Source organism: Peromyscus maniculatus, chromosome 14 (genome assembly GCF_049852395.1).
Source record: "Peromyscus maniculatus bairdii isolate BWxNUB_F1_BW_parent chromosome 14, HU_Pman_BW_mat_3.1, whole genome shotgun sequence".
Lineage (NCBI taxonomy): Eukaryota > Metazoa > Chordata > Mammalia > Rodentia > Cricetidae > Peromyscus > Peromyscus maniculatus.
The window spans coordinates 915,404-937,537 of record NC_134865.1 but is presented as its reverse complement, the minus strand read 5'-3'; the positions used below and the strand labels follow the sequence as shown (position 1 = coordinate 937,537).

The window sequence follows — 22,134 nt, the reverse complement described above, 5'->3', positions numbered from 1 at the left end:
GAGAATCGTTCCTGGGTAGCGTTCTAGCAGCTGCGATCGACAATCTTGCCTTGGGCTTTCTCTTCATATGTTTTGGCACATATCTCCCCTCTCTCTCCTCCCCTCTCCCCATCCCCACTCCAAGATGGCAGAGTCTCTTGGAACTAACTCCCAGCATTCGGGGTGGACAAGCTACAGTAAGCGAGTCAAGGATTAGAGAAAAGGACTCACGACTTCTTACACTTCCTCCCCGCCACCCCAGCCACCTGGTGATCCTACAGCAGAGGCCAGCGAAGGAATAAACCACCTTCCTAAGAACCAAAGGGGAGGGGGAGGCTGCCACGAGCACCAGAACCCACAGGAGCCCTGCTGAAATGAAAGCCCAACACACCAAGGAAAGAAAGGCAGGCCCCAGGCAAAAGAGCTGAGTGTGTCTGTATTGTGGTTCCCAAACGGGCCTGCCCCTCCACCCTTGCTACTCACTATCTCCCTCAAAGCCACAGGCATTAGCTCTTCACTTATTTGCTGTTCTGCAGAGGCAAATAAGGCATTTAGCCTCGCCAGCCCATGAAAATCAGTTTTGGGTTCTGTGGTATGTGGCTGGCTAGCTCTTCAAGCCATCTTCATACCAGGCAGACACTGGTGGGGAGGAAAGAGTCAGCAATATCAAAATCAGAAACATTTTTATAAAGAGCTCAAGGACAAATGGAAAACCCGGCCACAAGTGAAACAGCTCAAGAAGTGAGACTTGCCAAAGTCCCTCTCTCCCTGGATTCAGCAATGCCGTGCTCAGCATGGTTCTAAAAACTAGGTCAAATGCAGATACCAAAAAGATTGTGTGCAAACGTGTTTGTTTACCTTGGTCGGGCTCAAGGCCACTGCTGTTAGCATCAAGTTCCTCTGACAGCGCGTTCTTCACGGGGAGCCTGAGCACTCTGCCTTGGGCACGATATTCTTCTAGCTCCGACTGGAGTTCGTCCACTTGGTCTTGTAACAGCTGGAGTGTAAGAACCAACACCAGTCTTACCGCGAGGCACCAAGAATGCAACGAACAAGGAAAACAAAGAAACTGGGTAATAGCAAAATAGGAACCGCTGTGCTTCAGAAGACACCAGGGAAGTGAAAAAGATGGGGGCTGACGGGAGAACGCGGAGGTTAAGAAGCTGTCTTGCTCACGCACGGGACCGGAGCTGGGTTCCCAGCACCCAAGTCAGGTAGTTCACAATCACCTGTGACTCCCACTCCAGGGGGATCTGACCCTCTTCTGGCCTCTGCGGGTACTGCACTCATGCATAAACAACACAAACACACATCCACACAATGAAGAATTTAAAAAAATACATTTTTTAAGAAAGTAAAACAACAATGCATGTAATTAGAGGACAGTTTCACTAACTACCAGATAGGGACTTATAACTAGAATTTGTAAAGATTATTAGAACTCAAAAGACAGGGAACGCAACTAAAAATGGGAAAGACTATAACGGACAGCTCACCAAGAAGATCCACAAACAACCAATAAGTACATGAGAAGACCTTCAACACTGTTGGCTATCAGGAGAATGATAAAATCCAGGATGGTGTGTGAAAGATGTGGGGGTATGAAAGATGTGCGGGAGCCGGAACTCTCATATGGTGAAAATAACAGGGTGTCACCACCTTGGAGGAGGCCTGCGATTCCTAAAAGTTAAACATTGATTTATCTTTGGCCCAGTGGAACACTCCCAGACAAATAAACCTCAAAAAAAAAAAAATCAAGTATATGCCCATCCAAATATCTACACAGAAGTATTATTCATGATAGCCCCCCCCAAACCCAAATGTCTATTAACTGAATAACAAAATGTAACGTATCTATACAACGGGACTTTATTCAGCCACTGGAAGGAACAGAACACAGATACATGTAACAACATGATAAACATGGACAGTATCACCATCTGAAGGCAGCCATTTACACAGGACCATTTTTTACATGATTCCATTTCTATGAGAGACAGAAATTAGACCAGTGGCTGCCTGTGGCGGGGATGAGGGGGGTGGGGGGGAAATAAACAGCTGGCTAAAGTGAAGCAGGGGTTTCTTGGGGAGATGACAACGTTCTCACATTGAGTGTGGTCGGGGACGCTCAGCTGTTTGAATATAATTAAATTCAAGACAGAATTTTATACCTCAAATGCGTGGAATGTATGGTCTACACAGCAGTTAGGAAAAGATGAATTAATTGGGAGAATTCTGAAGGTATCAGTAACAGATTTATTGATAATTCATCCAATTTAGAGACAACTAAAACAAAAACTATATGACTAGACCCAAGAGCTAAAACTTAATCACAAAGGCAGCAGAGAAGTGTCTGTCGTTTCTTAGATGTGCACACACAGCTCCCGAGAAGACAGGCTAGCAGCAATCCCTGAGGTGACAGATTTCCTCATCTCGCATAAGTACAAATTGTATCTAAAACAACTAGAATTTGGTTTCACTTGCCTTGTTAAAAAAGGTTTTTTTTTTTTTTTTGGTTTAAGAAAAAAAAAAAAAATCAAATTCCTAAGCTTAGGGGAGTTAATTTAAGAGAGACTCAACTGTAACTGGAAATGGCTATGTGTTTAGTATGTCCCTGGCTCCGTTCTAAGATTCCCTCCGAACCTCCACAGCTGCCCTTTGGGTGGGCATTCATTTTGCCACTGTGCATAAAGGAAGTGGAGGCCCCCACAGACTTCAGTGAATGTGGCCAACCAGCGCTGAGGCTGGGATTTGAACCCAGGCCCTCAGCCACTCACCCTGCACTGCTGCTCATATTCACTTCTCATCTGCGCCAACCTCTCTTCTTGAAGAAAGAATTCAGCACTGGTGGGATCGAGGTCACCAAACTAGAGAGGACAAAGAAACAAAGCTGTCATTCTTCCCAAGGGCCCTCCTTTGACCTATCACATTCCAAAGATCCCAGCTTCTGCTGTCACCCGAGCTCCCAAATACGACAGGAATGCGGCATTTAAGCAGAGACACCACCAACCGGAGGAGGAGGAGAACACCTAAGAGCGATGTGTTCCGCTTGGGTAGGGAGCCCATCTCTGGGCCAGGCAATGCTCTCCCTCACAGCACTCCTCCAAATTATATCCCGAGAGGTTACAACTTCCTGTAGGTATCCAAACAGTTCCCTAGTAAAAATGTTCTTGGCCTTGCCTCTGCTCTTTCGGGTGAGTGACATTTTGGGCAACTCATCGGGAAATCAGAAGTAGGCAGACCTACCTTTTCTGCTAACACATTTTCCAGATTGCGCTGCAGTTTATTCGTCAGGGTCTCATACTCTGCCAGCTTCTCCGTGTTTTCCAGAAGCTCTTTTTCCAGGCGATTGTTTTCCTTGAGGAATTTGGTAAAATAAGCGTGATACAAGTCAGAAATCTGGAAACTGTTTTACCATTTTATATGAAGTATTAAGCCAAGACTTGAGATGAAGAAAACCCATCTATCCTGGAAGCTAGAGAAAACCAGAACCAAAATATTATTAAAAGGTCGATACCTAGCTCATGATCTGAAAGTCTGCTTTTAAAGAGAACCTTATAAAATTGTGCTGTTCCATGCCTGAGCTACGAACAGGCCCACGTGGATACTGAGCATTTGAAATACATCTAGAGTCAACTGAGACATATACCGTCAGAGGAGTTACACACACTGGATCCACACCGTAAGCTACAAATATGGAAGACAGCTCAGAGGGATTTGTGTTCCCTGGTTCCAGTTCAAAATGATAATGCTGCCGGGTGGTGGTGGCACACGCCTTTAATCCCAGCACTCGGGGAGGCAGAGGCAGGCGGATCTCTGTGAGTTCAAGGCCAGCCTGGTCTACAAAGCAAGTTCCAGGAAAGGCGCCAAAATTACACAGAGAAACCCTGTCTCAAAACACCAAAAAAAAAAATAAATAAAAATAAAACAACAAAAAAACCAAAATGATAATGCCTTGTAGATACTGAATTAAATGACTTGAAATTAATTTCACTTTTTAATATAGTTATTATTTTTAATATGAAAATTTTACTTTGACAGCAACACTTTTTTTTAAAGAAAGTACATGCATGGCTTTATTTTATTTCTACACAGCATTACAGTGGAGTATTCTGAATGACATTCTTGATGTATTGTTGAATGTAAGAACCTGGTTATAAAGTACCTTTTCTTGGGCTGGCATGGGCTGGCTCAGTGGGTAAATGTATTTGCCACCAAACCTGCCGAACTGAGTTGACGCCCTGAGACCCACACAGAGGAAGTTGAGAACTGACTCCTGAAAGTTGTCCTCTGACCTCCACACGCACACGTCAGTGTGTGTGTCCACACCAAACAAATCATGTTAAAAAGAAACACCTTGTCTAGCTATAGCAATAGACACAGAAGAACTATAAAAAAAGTAAACCCAAAATCAATTTTAATTAATGGGCATTACAGTTTAGGGCTAAGTTATAGATAATTTTGTTGAAGGATACAGAAGTTACATATAAATGGTTCATGATCTATATGTATAAGCAAATTATAATACAAGGACACACCAACTAAAACTCACAAACTTTTTTTCCATTAAAAAGAAAAGATCTTTCACAGTACATTTTAGAAAGGTTTCATCTGCACTTGTTTAAAAAAAAAAAAAAGAAAGAAATATAGACTTGCCACTTGACATATTTTCTTTTCCAGTGTTAAGGGCTGATTGGAAGAATGCTATTTTCCAAGTACATTTTGCCAAAAGGATAGAGAGCCAGTATATTTTTAATGTATTCTAGTTCACACTCTCACATAGCAATATGGAGTTACAGAAAAAAAAAAAAAAGAATGTACTTAAAGCATTAAAAAAAAATACTAGCGGCGGGGGAGGGGGGGGGGTGGAGTAGTGGCACATGCCTTTCTTTGATCCCAGCCCTTAACCAGCACTCGAGAGGCAGAGGCAGGTGGATCTCTGTGAGTTCAAGGCCAGCCTGGTCTTCAGAATGACAGCCAGGATCAGCCAGGACTGCACAGAATAACCCTATCTTGAAAACAAAACAAAACAAAAAAAAACAAAGAACAACAACAAGAAACTACCTTCTCCTAAAACACCAACTCTATTATTTCAGTCTCTTAAGGAATAGCCACACTCAGATGCTGACCCAATAGGAGAGAACCCTGCATTCCAGACACGCCCTGCTGCTCTGGATACCGAATCCCACACCGCCACTGAGCGCAAGGTTGCAGGAGGAAGGCCGGGGTACAAACAGCTCCAGCAGTAGAGGCACAATCTCTTGACAACAAGACAGGGGGTGTAGTGGGGATGGAAAGGGAATACGGCCTGGTGCTGGGGACATGCCAAAGGGGGTAAGGAGGGACAGAGAGCTCACGGAAGGTGCAGTGGGAGGCCCAGGGCACTGGGAGTAGCTGGTAGGAGCCCCGGTTAGAGGGATGTGGAATGAGCACCCTGGCAGTGCCCTTGATGGCTAGCACTCTCTTTTTAACCGGGCATGTTTGCACCTGACTGTAGTTCAGTTCACTCCAATGGACGCATGGAGGAAAGGACTGCTGAGGACACCCATCATCACCCAAAGGGCCGCGGTGAATCTGGAGCCTAATCAGAGACCTCGGAAATGCAGAGGAAGGGGGTCTGTCTAAGAGGCGTTTCAGAACACCATTCTGACTTAAGAGTGCCTGGCGGCACTGAGTGGGCGTGGCTGGGAATTTTAACTTCAGGGGCTTTCAGCAAGTGATGCTGCTGCTAACCAAAGGGAGACGTCAGGGGACAGCAGAGACTGGTATTACCTCGGCCTCTCCTCCATTGTGTGGACCCGGGCGGGGGGGTGCTCCTCATAATAGCAACAGGAGCAGACACTATCCCCACACCTGCAGACACCTTACTTGTACCGTCTACACCAGGGTCGGAAGAAAGCTGTTATGCGCCCACCTGCGCCTTAGGAAGCAGGCTTGAGGAACTTCATCAAGACCTTCCTGTCTGCAGAGGGTCCCAGAAGCCTGGTACTATACTAGCAATCTGGTACCAGGGTCCAGAAAAGAGGAGGGCAGCTTCCTCCACGGGGGCAGAGGGAGGAAGGGAGGAGGACCACAGAGGAAAGTCACGTTTGGAGGTCCAGAGGATGAGGATGGGGGACAGGTAGGGAGGGGAAAGGGAGGCTGAGGCTGAGGACAAGCTTAGGGAGCAGCTTGGGGATTGCAGATGTCAGCCAGGTCCCAGCCAGTCCTGAGGAGCAGTTGTAAAGGCAGAACAAGCTATACAAATAAGCACTGGTCCATACACCAGACCCAGGGCCTCCTGCAGTCCCCAAGGCTAGCAAAGCCACTGCCATGTGCCGGCCATGACAGTGAGAATCCTTGGGTTTAGCCCTAGGCAGACTCATGCTCTTAGCCAACAGGAGCCTTGTGTGTGGGTCCCCAGCCTGGGCCCAGGTCGCAAAGCTAACAGATAGACTACCTTCAGGGAGAGGGCAAGGCGGTCCCGGATGTAATTCTCTTCTGTCTTGGCCTTTTCAATTTCCCGCTCCAGCTCCACCCGCTGCTTGGCCACCTGCTGCAGGATCTGTTCCCTCTCTTGACGGAGTTCACTCTTTAAGGCTGCTATGCGCTCCTTGTATTCTTCATCCAGCTTCCTGTGAGGAGGGGCAAAGCAATAGGTGGCCTTTAGGTCCCTTGGAGGAGAGTATGTGAAGATTCCAAAGCCCGAGATGGAGGCGCAGAGTCAGAGAGCATGCTGGGGCAGTGTCTAAAGTGTCCTGCCTTCCCGGAGGCTGGGCCAGACCTCTACAGCCAGATGTGGCCCCTAGCTGTTCCCAGCCTGCCCTGAGTGGGGCTGGGGGAGTGGGGGAACAGCGGAGAATGGGGGGCTGGGAGGGATGGGACCCTAACCTCGCCCTTCTGGCCACACCTGAGGTTGTACTCATTCCTCCGCTCAATGGCCGCATGGTGATCGTCTACTTCTGAAGCCATCAGGGACTTGAGCTTCTCTGCCTTGTCCAGGTCCGACCGTAGCTTCTCTTTCTCTCTCACCACTTGGTCCACTCGCTCCCTAGAATTAGAAATCAAGTGAATTAGAAGCAAGCTGTTTCTAAGCAACCAGGAGACCCAAAGAGGCTCTCATCTGGCTTGCTTCAAAACAAACACAAAACCAAGACAACCAAAACCTTCCCCAAACAAAGATGCCTTCCACAGTTCCCTTCAGAAGCTCCAGCCAATCGGAGCGCCAGCTCGCTTCCCTTCAGCTGAGGAGGCTGACTGTTTAACAGTTAGACACGAAGGACAGCCACACTGGCCCGTGGACAGGAAAAGGCACCAGGTGATGGCAGCATAGGAGACAAGTTGTAAAGGGAACGGACCAGGCAAACCTTCTGCTGAACTTACAGTAAGTGCCGGATCTCAGCCTTGAAGCTGGCCAGAGCTGCCTGGTGGATGCCGTTCTTGGTGACCAAGAGTTCGTTTTCAAGAGCCAGAGTCAGCTCTGTCAGGTTGACATTCCCATCCAGGCTGAAATCCAAGGCCTGGGAATCAGAATACGACAATAGAGTCAAAACAAATCACAAGCCCAGCTTCAGAAAGCGTGTAGGCACAGACTGAAGCCAGCCTAGAGACCTGGGGTGGGGGTGGGGGGGGTCCCCTCTCAGAGACAGCTTTCAACTCGAACACGGTCTTCTTAAGGAACCAAGCTTGTATCTCATGATATCCCACCTGACATTGCAAACAAACTCAGGAGTGTAATTTCAAGGGCTAAGAGCTTTCTTATGTCAATAATTTGACATTTAAAAAAATGGAACTTCTTCAGCCATGGGCTTCTGGTAAAGCAGGCAGGAATGGTTATCTCTTATCTCTGAGATCTCATGAACATTAAGGCATTAAGGAAAAATCAAGTCAAGTGAGTTTCACGAGATAAACTGACACCCCTTCCCGGGATTGCCAGTTGAGAGGCCACACCTTCAGGATCTCCTGGCTGTTCTCAACGCCTTCTTCCTGCCAGGTGTCCAGGATCCTCTCCACAGATGCATGGCCCATCCCATCATCCAAGCAGGAGAAGACCCGGAAGCCAATGGTACTCGTCATCGCCGACGAAGTTGTGGTCCGCCGTCCACTCTCATCAAAAGACTGGAAGAAGAAAGAGTCATAATGAACTAAGGTGGGCCCCAGACATTCAGCTGGATACTGGTTAAGACTGGGGTCTCCAGTCCTGGCCGAGAAAACAGAACTGAATTTCCACAGTTGAGGGTGGGGGGTAGGGAAGCCATGCTGTGCCTTTGATCTGTGGTTCCCAGTGAGTCAAGCCTACAAGCTTATCAGAAAGAGCTGGTGTGGGAGAGCTGGCCGTAGATGAGAGGCACGTCTACTTGATACCAAGTTTCTTTTACCCCACGCTGCCATCAAGAGGCATAATTAGTGGCCTTCACACTCTGTAATTTATGGCCGCTTCTCAAGCCACCCTTTCCCTTCGAATGGCTCAGTCTTTCTCATTCTCTAGAATACTTTCTCCTCTTAGTATTTCACTTTAGACGGCAGATTAATTCGTTCAGAATTACAAAACGGGTTTTTGACACTTATTCTGGAAGAAAATATTCCGTTGGTTCCTCTTCTCTAAGGTAGGTTGCACCATGTAGCCCATGCTAACCCCTAGCTTACATTGCTGCTCCTGCCTCTGCCTCCCTGGAGCTGGGGTGACAGGTGTGGCTCTGCACACTACCTCTCACCTGCATGGAGAGATGCCGCTTCAGTTGTCTGTAGGGAGTAGACGCTGATGGCATGAAGGATTTCCCCGTTTTGAACAGACCATAGAAAAAGTCTTCAACACTCATTGTGCCATCGGGGTCGAGACCGAGGAAGACCTCCTCCAGCATCTAGGTGAGAGCAATTGCATGTTTTAACCACACACACATACCACATGCACAAGATGCTTCTGGCCGGTAGACATGCATCCCAATGTTGACTCTAGGACTCCAGACATAATTTTGTCCCTAGTCACAGTTAAAAGAATTTCCCTCTCCCAAAATGATGTCCTCCCTTCTCACTCAAACAAAATGAAAGTTCATTTTCAACATCTCCATAATATTACACAATTTAGCAACCAACGTTTCTTCCTTTTATTCATCTTTCCAGGGCAGGCAGCTTCAAATGTCACAGGTATCATTATTATAATTTTTAAAAATTACTTAATACCTAGAGCTCCTAATCCTGACAAGGTGCTACCTGGACGTTCCTTATGCCTTCAAATGGTGGTGGTTCTAAGTGATTGATGTCTGGCTCATATTGAACTTTTCAGATCGGCATGTGTGACAGCTAGTGCTAATTGTTAATTTGACAGGATTTGGAATAACCTGAGGGGCCCCTGGGCATGTCTGGGGTGGGGGGTTCTCCTGATTGCATTAACTGAACTGGGAAGCTCTGCCCACTGTGGCTGGGATCCTGGACTCTCCAAGTGGAGGAAAGTGAGCTGAGCCGCAGCATGCGTTCCATTCATTACCTGTTCCTGATCATGAGTGTGATATGACCAGCTGATTCAAGGCTCTGCTGCTCTAACATCTGTGCCATGATGGACTGTGCCTTGCATGATGAAGCAGGATAAACCTGTGCTGGGCTGAATGAGAATGGCCCCCCACAGACTCCTATATTTGATTGCTTGATTCACAGTGGAAATGTTTAGGAAGGATTAGGAGGTGTGGCCTTGCTGGAAGGGGTGTGTCACTGGGGCTGGGCTTTGAGGTTGCAAAAGCCCACCTCAGGCAGTCTTCCTCCCTCTCTGCCTGCTACCTGCAGATTAGGATGTAAGCTCTAAGCTACTGCTCCAGTCCTACACCAGCCTGCCTGCCGCCCACAATGTTCCCTGTTGATGATCATGGACTCACCCTCTGGAACCGTAACCAAGCCCCTAATTAAATGCTTCTTCTATAAGTTGTCTTGGCCACGGTGTTTTGTCACGGCACTAGAACAGTGGCTAAGATAAAACCCTTTCTCCCTTAAGTTGCTTCCCCCCACCCCCCCACCCCCACCCCCGGGCGGAACAGGAAAAGAAACTCAAACAGCATTCTAACATGGCCATTTGGTCGGGGACAGATTGCAGTGATGTTCCTTGGAACATGTTGAAGTTGTGTTTTAATGTGTTCGCCCAGGAAAGACCAAGACTGGGTGAGAATGAGCTTGTGTGTGTGTGTGTGTGTGTGTGTGTGTGTGTGTGTGTGTGTGTGTGTGTGCAAAAGGAGGGTCTCAATATATTGAAAGATGAAGGAATTTTGACTCTCCACTTTGCACTCTCTGATGGCCATCATATAATTTTCATCCTCTAACAAGGACAGGGAGACTGGACCACAGCCCATGTGGAGGCTTGTCAGAGAGACGGTTTGTTCCTTAGTCCCACAGGAATGGGAAAGAGTGACGTGAGTCACAGAAGCCACAGGCAGGAGGAAAGGCACAGGCCCCCTACTGAGATCCTCTTCACTCTGTGATAAAGGTTTGTTATGGAACAGAAACCACTCGGAGATCTTACAAGGCACACTGCTCTAGTATGCTAAGGCAGAGGGCTGGTGACTGCATTGCTCACAGGCGTCCACACGACGTCCAGGCCACCGAGAAGCAAGGAGACAGTATGCTAACAAATTGTATCTCCATCGCTTTTTCCCAATTCACAGGAGACATATGTTTCATTTGGGAGAGGATTCTGAGATAAGGAAACTTTTCTAGAAGATGAAAATCTGTGGAAGAAACAGCAGGTTCTAACACAATCTTGTGTTCAGTGGCATGTGAGACAAGATGCTCAGGCTGCCAAAAGCCTTCAGCTTTTCTGTCTCATTCTCACCAATCGAAAGAGCTATTTCCTGGAGGACGTGGCTTTGAGAGCCATCCAACCAGAAATGTCCATGAAATCCAGATATACCAGTGGATTATATCCACACTTGGCCAAATCAGTGCCGTTCTAGGTGGCCTGAACACTTATCACTTAGTCCATTCAAACTGCTGGAGTCGTAGACTATATTGCCGGTTCTTTTAACTCAGAGTTTGGGATGAGATGTAGCAGACACAAGGATGTGAATTTAGACAGGGCTGGATGGTCAGGACTGGGCTCAGAGAACGCTGGATATACGAGCAACTGAGGTAGCTGCCCTCTGTGGGAACAGGAGTGCCATCTAGAACAAGGGCATCTCCATTCCCTCGCTGTCCATGTCTGTGGGTGGCTGACTTCTCCATGTGTAGGGTGGGAAACATGTACCAGAAGAGAGTCCAGGAACTGGGACGCCCACGGGGGCCTGGAAGGTGACAGGAATGACCGCGGCATGGAGGCTTCAGACCTCAGAGAGCAAGCGGTAAGGACTAAGCTAGCTGAGCCCATGGCTGCCTGCGGTCCCCAGAGACGATGGCTGTGGCTTGCTATTACAAATATTTAGGGAAAACTTCCAACTTCAAAAGAGTGTGACTCAAAGTCCAACTTTTAAAATCCTGAACAGGTCAAACAAAGTCATCTTCGGGTTTGATGTGGCCCCGAGGGAGCCCGTCTGCCGGCCCTGTTCTCTTCGCTGTCCTCACTTACAGAAAGTGGGGTGTGAGAGACAGCCAGAGAACAAATCTAGTTCTCCCTCCTCAAAACAGGGGAGGCAGTGATCTCACTGGCTTCCTCTGCGAAGGGCTGTCAGAGTTCAAACTGCTCTCAGGTGTAAAATTCCAGGCTCCCAAGTCCCATGCTAATAACGCCAGTTTGAACTCGGCTCCTCCAGGTTCAGAACAAAGGGCATGAAGCACAGGGCATCTCCTGACTCCTCTGGGTGGGAGGGGGTGGAAACACTAAGCAGGAACACACTGATGAGCAATGCCTTCCTAATTTTCATAGCACAGGGAAAGAACTCCAAGTGCCTCTTGTCATCTCAGGTTTTAGGAGCTCCCAGCAGAAGAAAAGGAAGCCAGCTCCCTGTGAGTGGCTGCGGTTTATATTCCAAGGTTTGTTCTCAGATCAATAATTCAAGTTTGTGCAATGTTTCTTGGTTAAACAAAACAAAGCAAAGACAACCTAAGGCTCTTGGTTCAGAAATTAGGACAATTAATTTAATGACTCAGTAACTACTGTGGAAAAATGAATGAGCACTGGGGCATTACAAAGGCTGGCGGAGGGTTTATATAACGGTCACATCAGATGAAAAAAGGAAAAAAATTAAAAAGCAAACTTTTCTGCAAGTCAGGCTACTTGGCAGCCTTTAAAGACCGGTCTCTTGGTTAGGAACATGTTACCACTTTCCCCCAAGGAGGCAGCCAGTACGGTGTCAAATAGCATTAGAATCAAGGATTCTGGAGCAATGACTGTGTTCTTAACCTCTAACTCCCCCTAATCTTTAATTGTAGCTTTTTGAAAGACATGTCTTGGAATCATGCCTTTTTCTGGGCATAATCCACGGCTATTCACATACTAATCCTGAAGATCTTCTCTCGATTCTTCAGAAAAACACAAAGCAGAGACTTAACATCAAGAACTCTCTGGGGGCTTCAAGACTCTTTGTGTTTTCAAAACCACCAGGCTACCTGACCCCATTTCCTCACGGCCAGAATCCAGCTGCTCTGCACAGCCAAGGCTCCCCGCACACCAGGATGCGAACTTCAAACCACGGGTGTTGAAGCAGCTTGTCCCATTCACCACTCAGTGGATCTAAGGACCCAGGGATGGCATCGGGATCTTTCCAAAACTGAAAACTCAGCAGCCTGGCCTTCAAAATACTCTCCTTAATTCTTCCTCCATGTTTTCCCACATTTTTCTCTTTTGGTTGATGCTTCTACAACTATATGCTGGCAGTGCTGAACTTGTCTGGTCATCTCATATGAGGTAACAGCACAGTAGGGGACCATATTATATATTACATATTATATATTACATATTATATATTACATATGATATAGCTCAGCTACATCAGCTTTGATTTCTGCCACACAACATGACTTTCCCAAAGACAAAAAGAGTGTACAAGTAGAATGTCTGCCTAGGGAAAAAGAAAGCCACAGCATTATCCCCCAATCAGAACAAAGTGCCGTGTTTACCGCTCCATCCACATTCTGTAATCCATACTGTTCGCAGATGGAAACCAGCTTCTTCCGGTTCAGGTGACCATCTCGCGTGATCCCCAGATCTTCACAAACCTCTTGCAGTTTCTCTTCTATCCAGTCTTGGGGAGGGCAAGACCCACTGTGTGAAGCATTCAGGTCATCCGGGTTCCAAAACCTTAGCTGACCTAAAACCAGAGCATATACTGTGTTGTCGCCAAGGGATTCACACGTGGATGGTATGGTGCCGGTTACAGAAAAAGTACCTTGGAAAGTAAATCTTTCCGTTGTTTTTTATACTTTTGCGTGTCTGAGTGCTTTGCTTGCATGTATGTCTGTGTACCACATGCATACGGTGCTCACGGTGGAACTGGAGTTACAAACGGTTGTGAGCTGCCAGATGGAATCGAATCTGGGTCCTCTGAAAGAGCAATTAGTATTTTTAACCACTAAACCATCTCTCTGGCCCAAAATATACATTGTATGAGACAACTATAAATATTGACCCCGCTTTGATTTGGTCTTGACGTCCCATTGTAAATCGGCAGCACTTGTGCTCTGGGACAGTCACCCGTGAGAAAGGAACATTATCTCTCATGAAGAGACACAAGGTTAATCGTCTCAACTGAGGCGTCCACATTTTTTTATTTCTGTTTTCTTCCTGGTCTAAGCATCACAGCGTCTTTTCCTGGGAAGGAAACAATCATAATGGGCCTCTTAAGGTTCATCTACTCTCCAAATCTTCCTGACCCACAGAAACCCAAGAATGAAACTTGAAAGAAAATGTGGCAAGCTGCAAGTGTGTTAGTTATCTGTAGATGAAGGATAAGATCTGTTTAAAGACAGGGTCCAACTGCTTATTGAAACATCAAGACTATTTTATCCTGTATGAACCATCCTGCTTCTAAACTGACAATGTAAATGCGTGATAGCCCATGAAGTCATCGCTTAGACATGGGATAATTATGGGCATATTTTATGTACCTGGAAGAACCACGGAGGGCTGAAAGGAGTACTTTGTGTCATTCCTGCTATTTATTGACAGGAATTAAACCCATTACTGTCCTGTTAGTCCAAGTTGGAAAGCCAGAGAACACAGTTTTAATCACACTTAACCAGAGCTCATGTGGGGTTAAGCCTAAAAGCCAAGCTGAGGGATCCTGTAGCTGAACCACAGTGCCATCTGGTGGCCACAGGATTAATGTGTTCCGCATCAAGTGTATGGTAAATACCGGACACTTGCAAAAGATGTACTGAGTAGGCTACTTACATTGGGGATATTCACAGATTCCTTTGAGAGTCTGAATAGAGAATAATTGGTCTGTAAGTGGGATGCTACATATTAGATTTGAATGAAAATGCCTCCCCACATAGGCTCATAGGGAGTGGCACTATTAGGAGGCGCGGCCTTGTTGGAGTGGGCGTGGCTTTGTTGGAGGAGGTGCATCACTAGGCGGGCAGGCTGTAAGGCCTCAGAAGCTCAAACCTGGCCCATGTCACTCTCTCTTCCTGCTGCCTGCAGATCCAGGGGTAGAACTCTCAGTTACCTCTCCAGCACCATGTCTGCCTGCATGCCACCATGCTTCCCGCCATGACGACAATGGACTAAACCTCTGGACTGTAGGCCACCACCTCAATTAAATGCTTTCCTTTACAAGGGTTGCCGTGGTCCTGGTGTCTCTCTTCACAGCAACAGAAACCCTAAGAAGTCATCTTTCACACAATACTGATAGCTAGGATTTGCAGAGTAGGAAGTGTCACTGGGAAATGTTTGCTGTTTGTTTTTCCCTGTTGCTGTTGGTCCTAATGTTAATGCCCAGCTAGCTTCCAGGGCAAGAAGCAGGAAAGTGGGTACAGAGGGTCTTAGCCATAGCAGCCTGGGCCTTCCCGCCTCAGCAGCCCCGCCCCCGCCCCAGCCCAGCCCAGCCCACCCCTACCCCCGCCCCGCCCCAGCCCTGCCCCACCCCAGTGCGCTCTCTTACCTTCGGCTTCATACTCCTCACTGCGTTGCGTCTTCCAGCGCTGGAGAAGGAAAAAGAGACGATTAGTGATTAGCGCGCATTAGAACCCAGCTTCTAGACCCTCTGGCTCTAAAGTCACCCTGTGGGCTAGTCATGCGACTTTAGCCTTTGCGTCCCTATGGGCTCCTCAGTTCACCAGACAACCAATCAAGAGGTTGAAACCTCTTGAAATGGACTGTTCTTGGCGGACTTCACTAGCACCAGCACCAAGCCCTATCTCTGCAGGTCACTAGGGACCTGTCATTTTCAAGGTTACTTCTTCAACCACAGAACCCATCACAACCCACTGAGCCAGCCCCAAACAAACATCCAGAGTTCACGCATCGGCAAAGGTTTGTCCACATTTATAAATTTGCTCTTCAGTCAGTGCATACTGAGTGCTCACCTTCAGGCTTTGTCTCGGGACTACAACTAAGAGCAGAACACACCTATTTGTTGTCTGAAAAGGTACATATATGGGAGAGGTACATTTGTTGTTGTCTGAAAAGGTACATACATGGCAGACAGACTGTGGGAGCCAGAGCATCAGGGAGTTGACTGTGGCATCAGAAGCTACACCCACTGAGTCCCGCCAACACGGCAGCCTAAACATGAGAGCAGGAAGGAGGGCACTAATGGGTATGCTAAAGTGGGCGGGGCCTCAACCCTACACAAAGAATTGCAAGCAACTGCGGAATGCTGAGTGCAGAAGAAACAAGTCTTTCCCAGGGAAGAGCACAACCTAACACCAACTGCTCAGCCTGGAAGACATACATATGAGTAACGGCCTGTAGACAGAGCAGGTTATATTTAGGAATATCCATGTATAAATATCAACATATGCATGGAACAACAGTTAATGAAGGAAAGAGACGATGCATGAATTTAGAGAGCAAGGAGGTACGGTATAATGGGGAGGCTTGGAGCGAGAAAAGGGAAGGGAGAAATGTAATTATATTATAATCTCCCAAAGTACATATGCTAATAAAGACACAGGGACCAGCAAAAGAGGAAGTAAGATGTGATGGTTCCTGAGTAAGATACATCAGACTCGGAAGATGAGGGTGGATTTCCTAAGAAGCAGCAAGGGCTAAACTGAGCCCTGTGGTCATCTGGACCACAGAGAGCAAAGTGAACAGGAGGAGTTGTTAATATTTGCTGAAGTAAGAACGAGTCTGGTGTGCTTGCCTCTGAGAGCAGATCAGATGCAGTCCACACAGCTGGACCGGACAGCTAGTAGTGAAGGACACTGAGCAGGATGGAATTTACCTGAACTAGACCACCTATAGCCTCCTTATCATGCCAAGGCTCGAGTGAGCCTCCTCCAAGGTCAGAGCATGTGGATTTGGCACTGGTAACCACCTGCTCATCCCAAGCCAGGAACAAATCCAGGCCCTGCTCCACCAGCCAAGTTCTGTGGCAGTCCTCCCTGGACCAGTTACAACATGTAGTTCCTTCCTCAGTGCAAATGGTCTCGAGTAAGCTGCCTGTTGCTGGCATCCCATAGGAAGGTCATACAACAGTGAGGGAAATCCTGCTGAGAAAAGAGGCCTTATCTTTTCAGAACTAGGTTGCTATCTTAGCAAACAACTGTAATCCACAGATGTGCTGGCTCATACCTATAAATACTAGCACTCAGGAGGCAGAAGTAAAGGTCCTGGGAGGGGCTGGAGAGATGGCTCAGGTTAAGAGCACTGGCTGCTCTTCCAGAGGACCTGGGTTCAACTCCCAGCAACCACATGGTGGCTCACAAACATCTGTAATGAGACCTGGTGCCCTCTTCTGGCTTGCAGGCATACACTTGGGCAGGATACTGCATGCATAATAAATAAATAAATAAATAAATAAATAAATAAATAAATAAATAAATAAATAAATCTTTTTAAAAAAAGGCCCTGGGAGTTTTGCATAAGCCTGGGCTTCATAAGCCCCACAGGGAGACTGGACTATTTGGAAAGGAAGTGAGAAGGACAAATAAGAACAAAGCATAATGACGTATAAGAATGAAACCTGTTTCTTTGTACACTAGTCAAAAAATAAATTAAACAATTAAAAGGGGAAGAAAACTAGATACGATTTTGTGCATAAAGTTGCCGTTTATACCAAATGACCAATCTGTTCTCTGGGGTGGTGGAACTGCATGATGCTAGTTGATTCCTAAGACTTCTGAAATAAACACAGCAGGAAGATGGGCCTGATTAACTCCTGTCTGCAGAGCCTGGATTCCTCACAGCAGATGGTGCGTCGCGCAAAAATGCTTACATCAAACATTGCCTTTCAGTAGTTGGAGTTGACGTGACTTAAACGTTCTTTCAGGCGACTACTCCAACAGGTCTACTCCATTCCCCTCACTCACTCATCATCATAGTTACCTGACGGAATCAACTGAAGGATGGAAGGGTTTGTCTCAACTTACAGTTCCAGGGGACACAGTTCGTCATGGAAGGAAGTGTATGACACAGGAGACAGCTAGACGCACCGTGTCCCCCGTCAGGAAGCAGAGCACAATGGAGGCTTCTGTTCATGCCACGTCCTTCCTTTCCATCCAATCTGGGCCCCCAGCTCACAGAATGGCACTACCCACAGTTAATGTGGATCTCCCCACTGTAACTAACCTAATCTAGATAATCCCTCACTGTCTCTGAGGGATTCTAGAGCCCATCAAGTTGACAATATTAACTATTACACTCATGGTAGTTATCGCCTCTGCACTGAGGGACAAGTGTCTACTAAGATTCACAGCTCCTAATTTCACAGGGACCCTAAAGATGCCATGGCTTCAGCTAAACTGAAACCTCAAAGTGAAATCCCCAAACAGAATATTTTTGCTGAACTGAAGACTGCCAAAGGCCATGTCTCAAGATGGCTGAGTTATCTGCAGCCCGTTCAGATCACAACTAAAAGTGACTAATGGACGAGGAATCGCCGGGATGAACTGTTGGGGCCCAGGTGATTTCTCCTTGTTTTCTTTTGGTTATAATTTCATCAGCTCATTTGCCTACACTTCTAGATAAAGATGGAGCTCTAAGCTGGTAGATGTGTGCGGCCTGGAAGCAGGGAGGGAGCAGCCGTCAACGGTCCTCCATGGATTTCCTCAGTTACTGTTTCTGATCAGAATTAGACCGTTACAATATATAAAACTTCAAATCAATAGAGGCCCACTAATAAAAAGCATCCCACCTGCCACCAAATTGAGTCAAAGGCCCACCCTACTTTGTCACCTGAAATTATGCAAATTCATTATCCAACATCTGAGTACCCTAAAATCAAACCCATTAAATTCACCTATAACATACCAAATGGTGCTATGACCTCTGAACCATTCATTGGTCTAAATGAAACTATTAAACTACAAGTTGCTTGTGACTCTTTTTTAACAGTAGACACTGATGGGGAAAATGTTTTCACTGAGCTCAAACCACAAAGAGCTTCTGCAGGAATACAGCAACTTGGAACAAAAGTGAAACAGCAACACCCAACGTCAAAAAGTCTTTGGCAACAATCCCTAAGGTGATGGGGGTGTGTGTGTGTGGTTTCTCACATTTGCTCATGGATTTCCCCACACGTGTTAAAACAGTGAGGGAAGCATCTGAAGAAAAAAGACGCTCCCACATAGTTTCCATTGTCTCACACGTCTAGAGTCAGGGTAGGTGTGTCCACATGTCCATCACCATGCAGGATAGACCCTGCCTGCTCACTTCTTTCTCCATTTCTCACCCATAACCATTGGAAGGCCCAGCATGGAAGTGACTATGTGGAATATTCCTTTACACTCTGTGAATATATGTTGCTGTGATTGGTTTAATAAAGAAGCTGACTGGTCAATAGTTGAACAGGATAAGGTTAGGTGGGAGAGCCAAACTGGGACTGTTGGGAGGAAGAAAGGTGGAGTCAGAAGTCACAGCAGATGTAGAGAGAAGCAAGATGGGCATGCCATACTGAGAAAAGGTACCAAGCCACATGGCAAAGCATAAAAAAGATATATGGATTCATTTAAATATAAGAGTTAGCTAGTAACAAGCCTGAGCTATTGACCAAGCATTTACAATTAATATTAAGTTTCTGATTGATTATTTGGGAGTGGTTGCTGGCACAGGAAAACTCTGCCTATACTATTGAACATATTTGGAGCTAGACTGCCTGGTATTGAATCCCAACTTACTTATGGGGTTAACTTTATGTAAGTTGCTTGACCTATTTGGCCTTAGTTTATCTATCTGTAAAATGGGAATAAAGTAGTGTGAATTTACTGAGGGAAGGGCCAAGTGCTTAGCACTGTGTCTGGCACATAAGCACTCTAAACTCTTGTTATTTTTGTGGGGACACCTGTGTATGCAATACATATTAAATTGGTATCTGTGGAATTCTTTTAACCTCTATATTCAAAATGGAATCATTCATTTGGGTATGCCTCTGGAAGTATCTGTGCATTTTTTAAAGGGGTTTTTTAAAAATTATATGTTCATGTGTGTGTGTGTTGGATAGACACATGTGATATCAGAAGAAAGTGTCAGATCTCCTGGAGTTAGAGTTATAGACGGTGGTGAGCAGCCTGACATGGAAGCTGGGAAATGAACTGACAGCGGGGTAGGGGGTGGGGGGTAGTCTCTGCAAGAACAGTACTCTAAGCACTGAGTGCCAGCAGAGATGCACAGGATACAGATGGCAACTCACCTCAGCATCATCTCACAACGGGATGGTTCCCTCGACACCACACAGGGTCACAGGAACTAAACCCGGGCTCGTGATTGCCATCACTGAACCATTATTAGTGAATTATCTAAGGATTTAAGCGATACTCCCACCAAGACTATAGTCTGAAGCAGGCTGGTTCATGTGTGACTGGCAGCAATGTTCACAGATACTATTACTTTCATAATTAAAATGGCCTTATGTATCAGAATAAAAATATTCACACTCTTCAGACCGATAATTTCATTTGTTATCTACAGGAAATTAAAAACAAAAAACAGAAAGAAAAAGCCACGTGCACAAATATGTCTTATCAAGGTACTTTTCTGACAATAAAGTATTTAAAACAACTTAAATAATCAACAATGGGGCATAAATTATAATGACACAACATAATGTGGTCAATAAAAGCAATTAAAACCCATGTAGGAACATGGGAAACTATTTTAGAAAACGTTAAACGAAAGAGCATAACAAAAATGCGATCTGTACTATCGTTATTGCTAGCAGCAAATATTTATATTACCAGACAAAGACTGGAAGGAAATAGATAATAAAAACAAGACATGTTTTAGTGGAGGGACTATAGGGGAAATCCCTGATTTCCTCCACTGTTAGAAATGGTCTGCACAGCTCCCCTGTGCCCGTCACTGCCCTTGAGTCCTCCATAACCGCAGCGACTCAAGGCTGTCTCCCTTGAGGAACTCACCTTCTCCAACAGCCTGTGGTGGCTGTGGGCTTGGAGGGAAGCCAGGGTGGCTCAGGCAGGCGAACGCTACCAATGCCTCCTGAGCTCAGCAGAGCATGGGACCCGCTGTGGGGACAGCAATCATCCCCGAGTGCAGGCCCTGAGATAGCCCAACACTGGCCGTGCCATGGGCACTGCATGTCAGATTACCTCCACAAGACCGGTCTTGAGACCTTCAGCATTCTGTCATGGACGGGGGAGGGGATCACAAGGCCTCACCCCCCCTCCCCGAGACTTTGCAGGCAGTTAGTGGGTGCTGGGGATGGGAAAGACATTTTCTTTAGTGGTAGAGCTAGCCACTGGTCAGTGCCCATGTTCCCATAAATAACTCCTTCTATAAGCAACCTGAATTAAACACAGAGAACCACCAAAAAAGTAGAAGAGGGGCTGGTGAGGAAGAGAATATAACCAATACACTTTGTATACATGTATGCAAATGTCCGAATGAAACCCACTATTACGTACAGTATGTGTTAGTAGAGAATGAATGGGCAGCCCAGCCCAGCCATGGCTTTTAAACCCCAGGCATCACTTAGCAGGAATGGTTTCTCGTAATCTGAAGATGATGGGCGGGCAGGGTAAGGATAACAAGTAGACCTGAACTCTGGGTGACAGTCTCCCCAGCATTCTCCCATGGTCTTTGGTACGAAGCTCTGAAGGCGCGCGGGGGGTCATCCTGGGGGAGGCAGCAAATTCACCCTAACGGCTCCATCTCATTCCAAGATCACCTCTGCCAGAGACCGGAGCTCTGTATCTCCCTAATCTAAAGGGTATGTTCCTTTAAGAGGGAGGGTAGCCCATGAAAGCTGAATGTTTGTTATTAAATTGCAATTTGAGGGGGAGGGGTGGATAAGGGAAGATTCAATTCATTCACACCTCATTTATTTTCATTCTTACTGCCTGGAGCCAGTGAGTCCAATTAAAAAGCTGGGGCGGGGGGGGGGGCAGCTTAGAAGGTTGGGGGATTAGATCACTCAGCTACTGAAACAGCACCAATAAAAGGAGGCATCACTGTGGAACAGGGTCCTTTACTTGCTGATGGTCACCCCAGCGAAGTGAGAGCTGGCAGGTGGCCTCTAGACACAGGTCCATCCCGAGCATTGGAAAGGATAATCAGGAAGGTCCCTGAGAGCAGGAGCAGGAGGCACCAAGGCTGGAATGCTATCAGGGTGCTGAATTCACCAGAAAATTCACTTTGCCATTCATCCCTGGGAAGCCACAGGGGTCCTCTGAGTGGGTGGGTGCATTAAAACCCTGGACAAAGGGGCAGGTGTCAGAGCATGTAGACACGGGGTGAGGGAGCGGGTGTCAGAACATGTAAACACGGGGTGAGGGGGCGGGTGTCAGAGCATGTAAACACGGGGTGAGGGGGCGGGTGTCTGAGCATGTAAACACGGGGTGAGGGGGCGGGTGTCAGAGCATGTAAACACGGGGTGAGGGGGCGGGTGTCAGAGCATGTAGACACGGGGTGAGGGGGCGGGTGTCTGAGCATGTAAACACGGGGTGAGGGGGCGGGTGTCAGAGCATGTAAACACGGGTGAGGGGCGGGTGTCAGAGCATGTAGACACGGGGTGAGGGGCGGGTGTCAGAGCATGTAAACACGGGGTGAGGGGGCGGGTGTCAGAACATGTAAACACGGGGTGAGGGGGCGGGTGTCAGAACATGTAAACACGGGGTGAGGGGGCGGGTGTCAGAGCATGT

The 22,134-nt window shown here is 46.9% G+C and overlaps 1 protein-coding gene across 3 annotated transcripts in view; it reads right to left on the bottom strand.

Moving 5' to 3' along the window:
• Nin (ninein) overlaps positions 1–22,134 on the bottom strand; it is a 103,852-nt gene that overhangs the window by 37,358 nt on the left and 44,360 nt on the right. For all 3 annotated transcript variants that reach the window (XM_076550547.1, XM_076550546.1, XM_076550549.1), the window contains exons 6-15: positions 14,976–15,015; positions 12,991–13,181; positions 8,673–8,819; positions 7,909–8,076; positions 7,342–7,478; positions 6,869–7,009; positions 6,419–6,593; positions 3,226–3,336; positions 2,757–2,846; positions 838–976 (exon numbers count right to left, since the gene is read on the bottom strand). In XM_076550547.1, the coding sequence (XP_076406662.1) occupies positions 838–976; positions 2,757–2,846; positions 3,226–3,336; positions 6,419–6,593; positions 6,869–7,009; positions 7,342–7,478; positions 7,909–8,076; positions 8,673–8,819; positions 12,991–13,181; positions 14,976–15,015 (1,339 nt within the window). The remainder of the gene's footprint in view (positions 1–837; positions 977–2,756; positions 2,847–3,225; positions 3,337–6,418; positions 6,594–6,868; positions 7,010–7,341; positions 7,479–7,908; positions 8,077–8,672; positions 8,820–12,990; positions 13,182–14,975; positions 15,016–22,134) is intronic.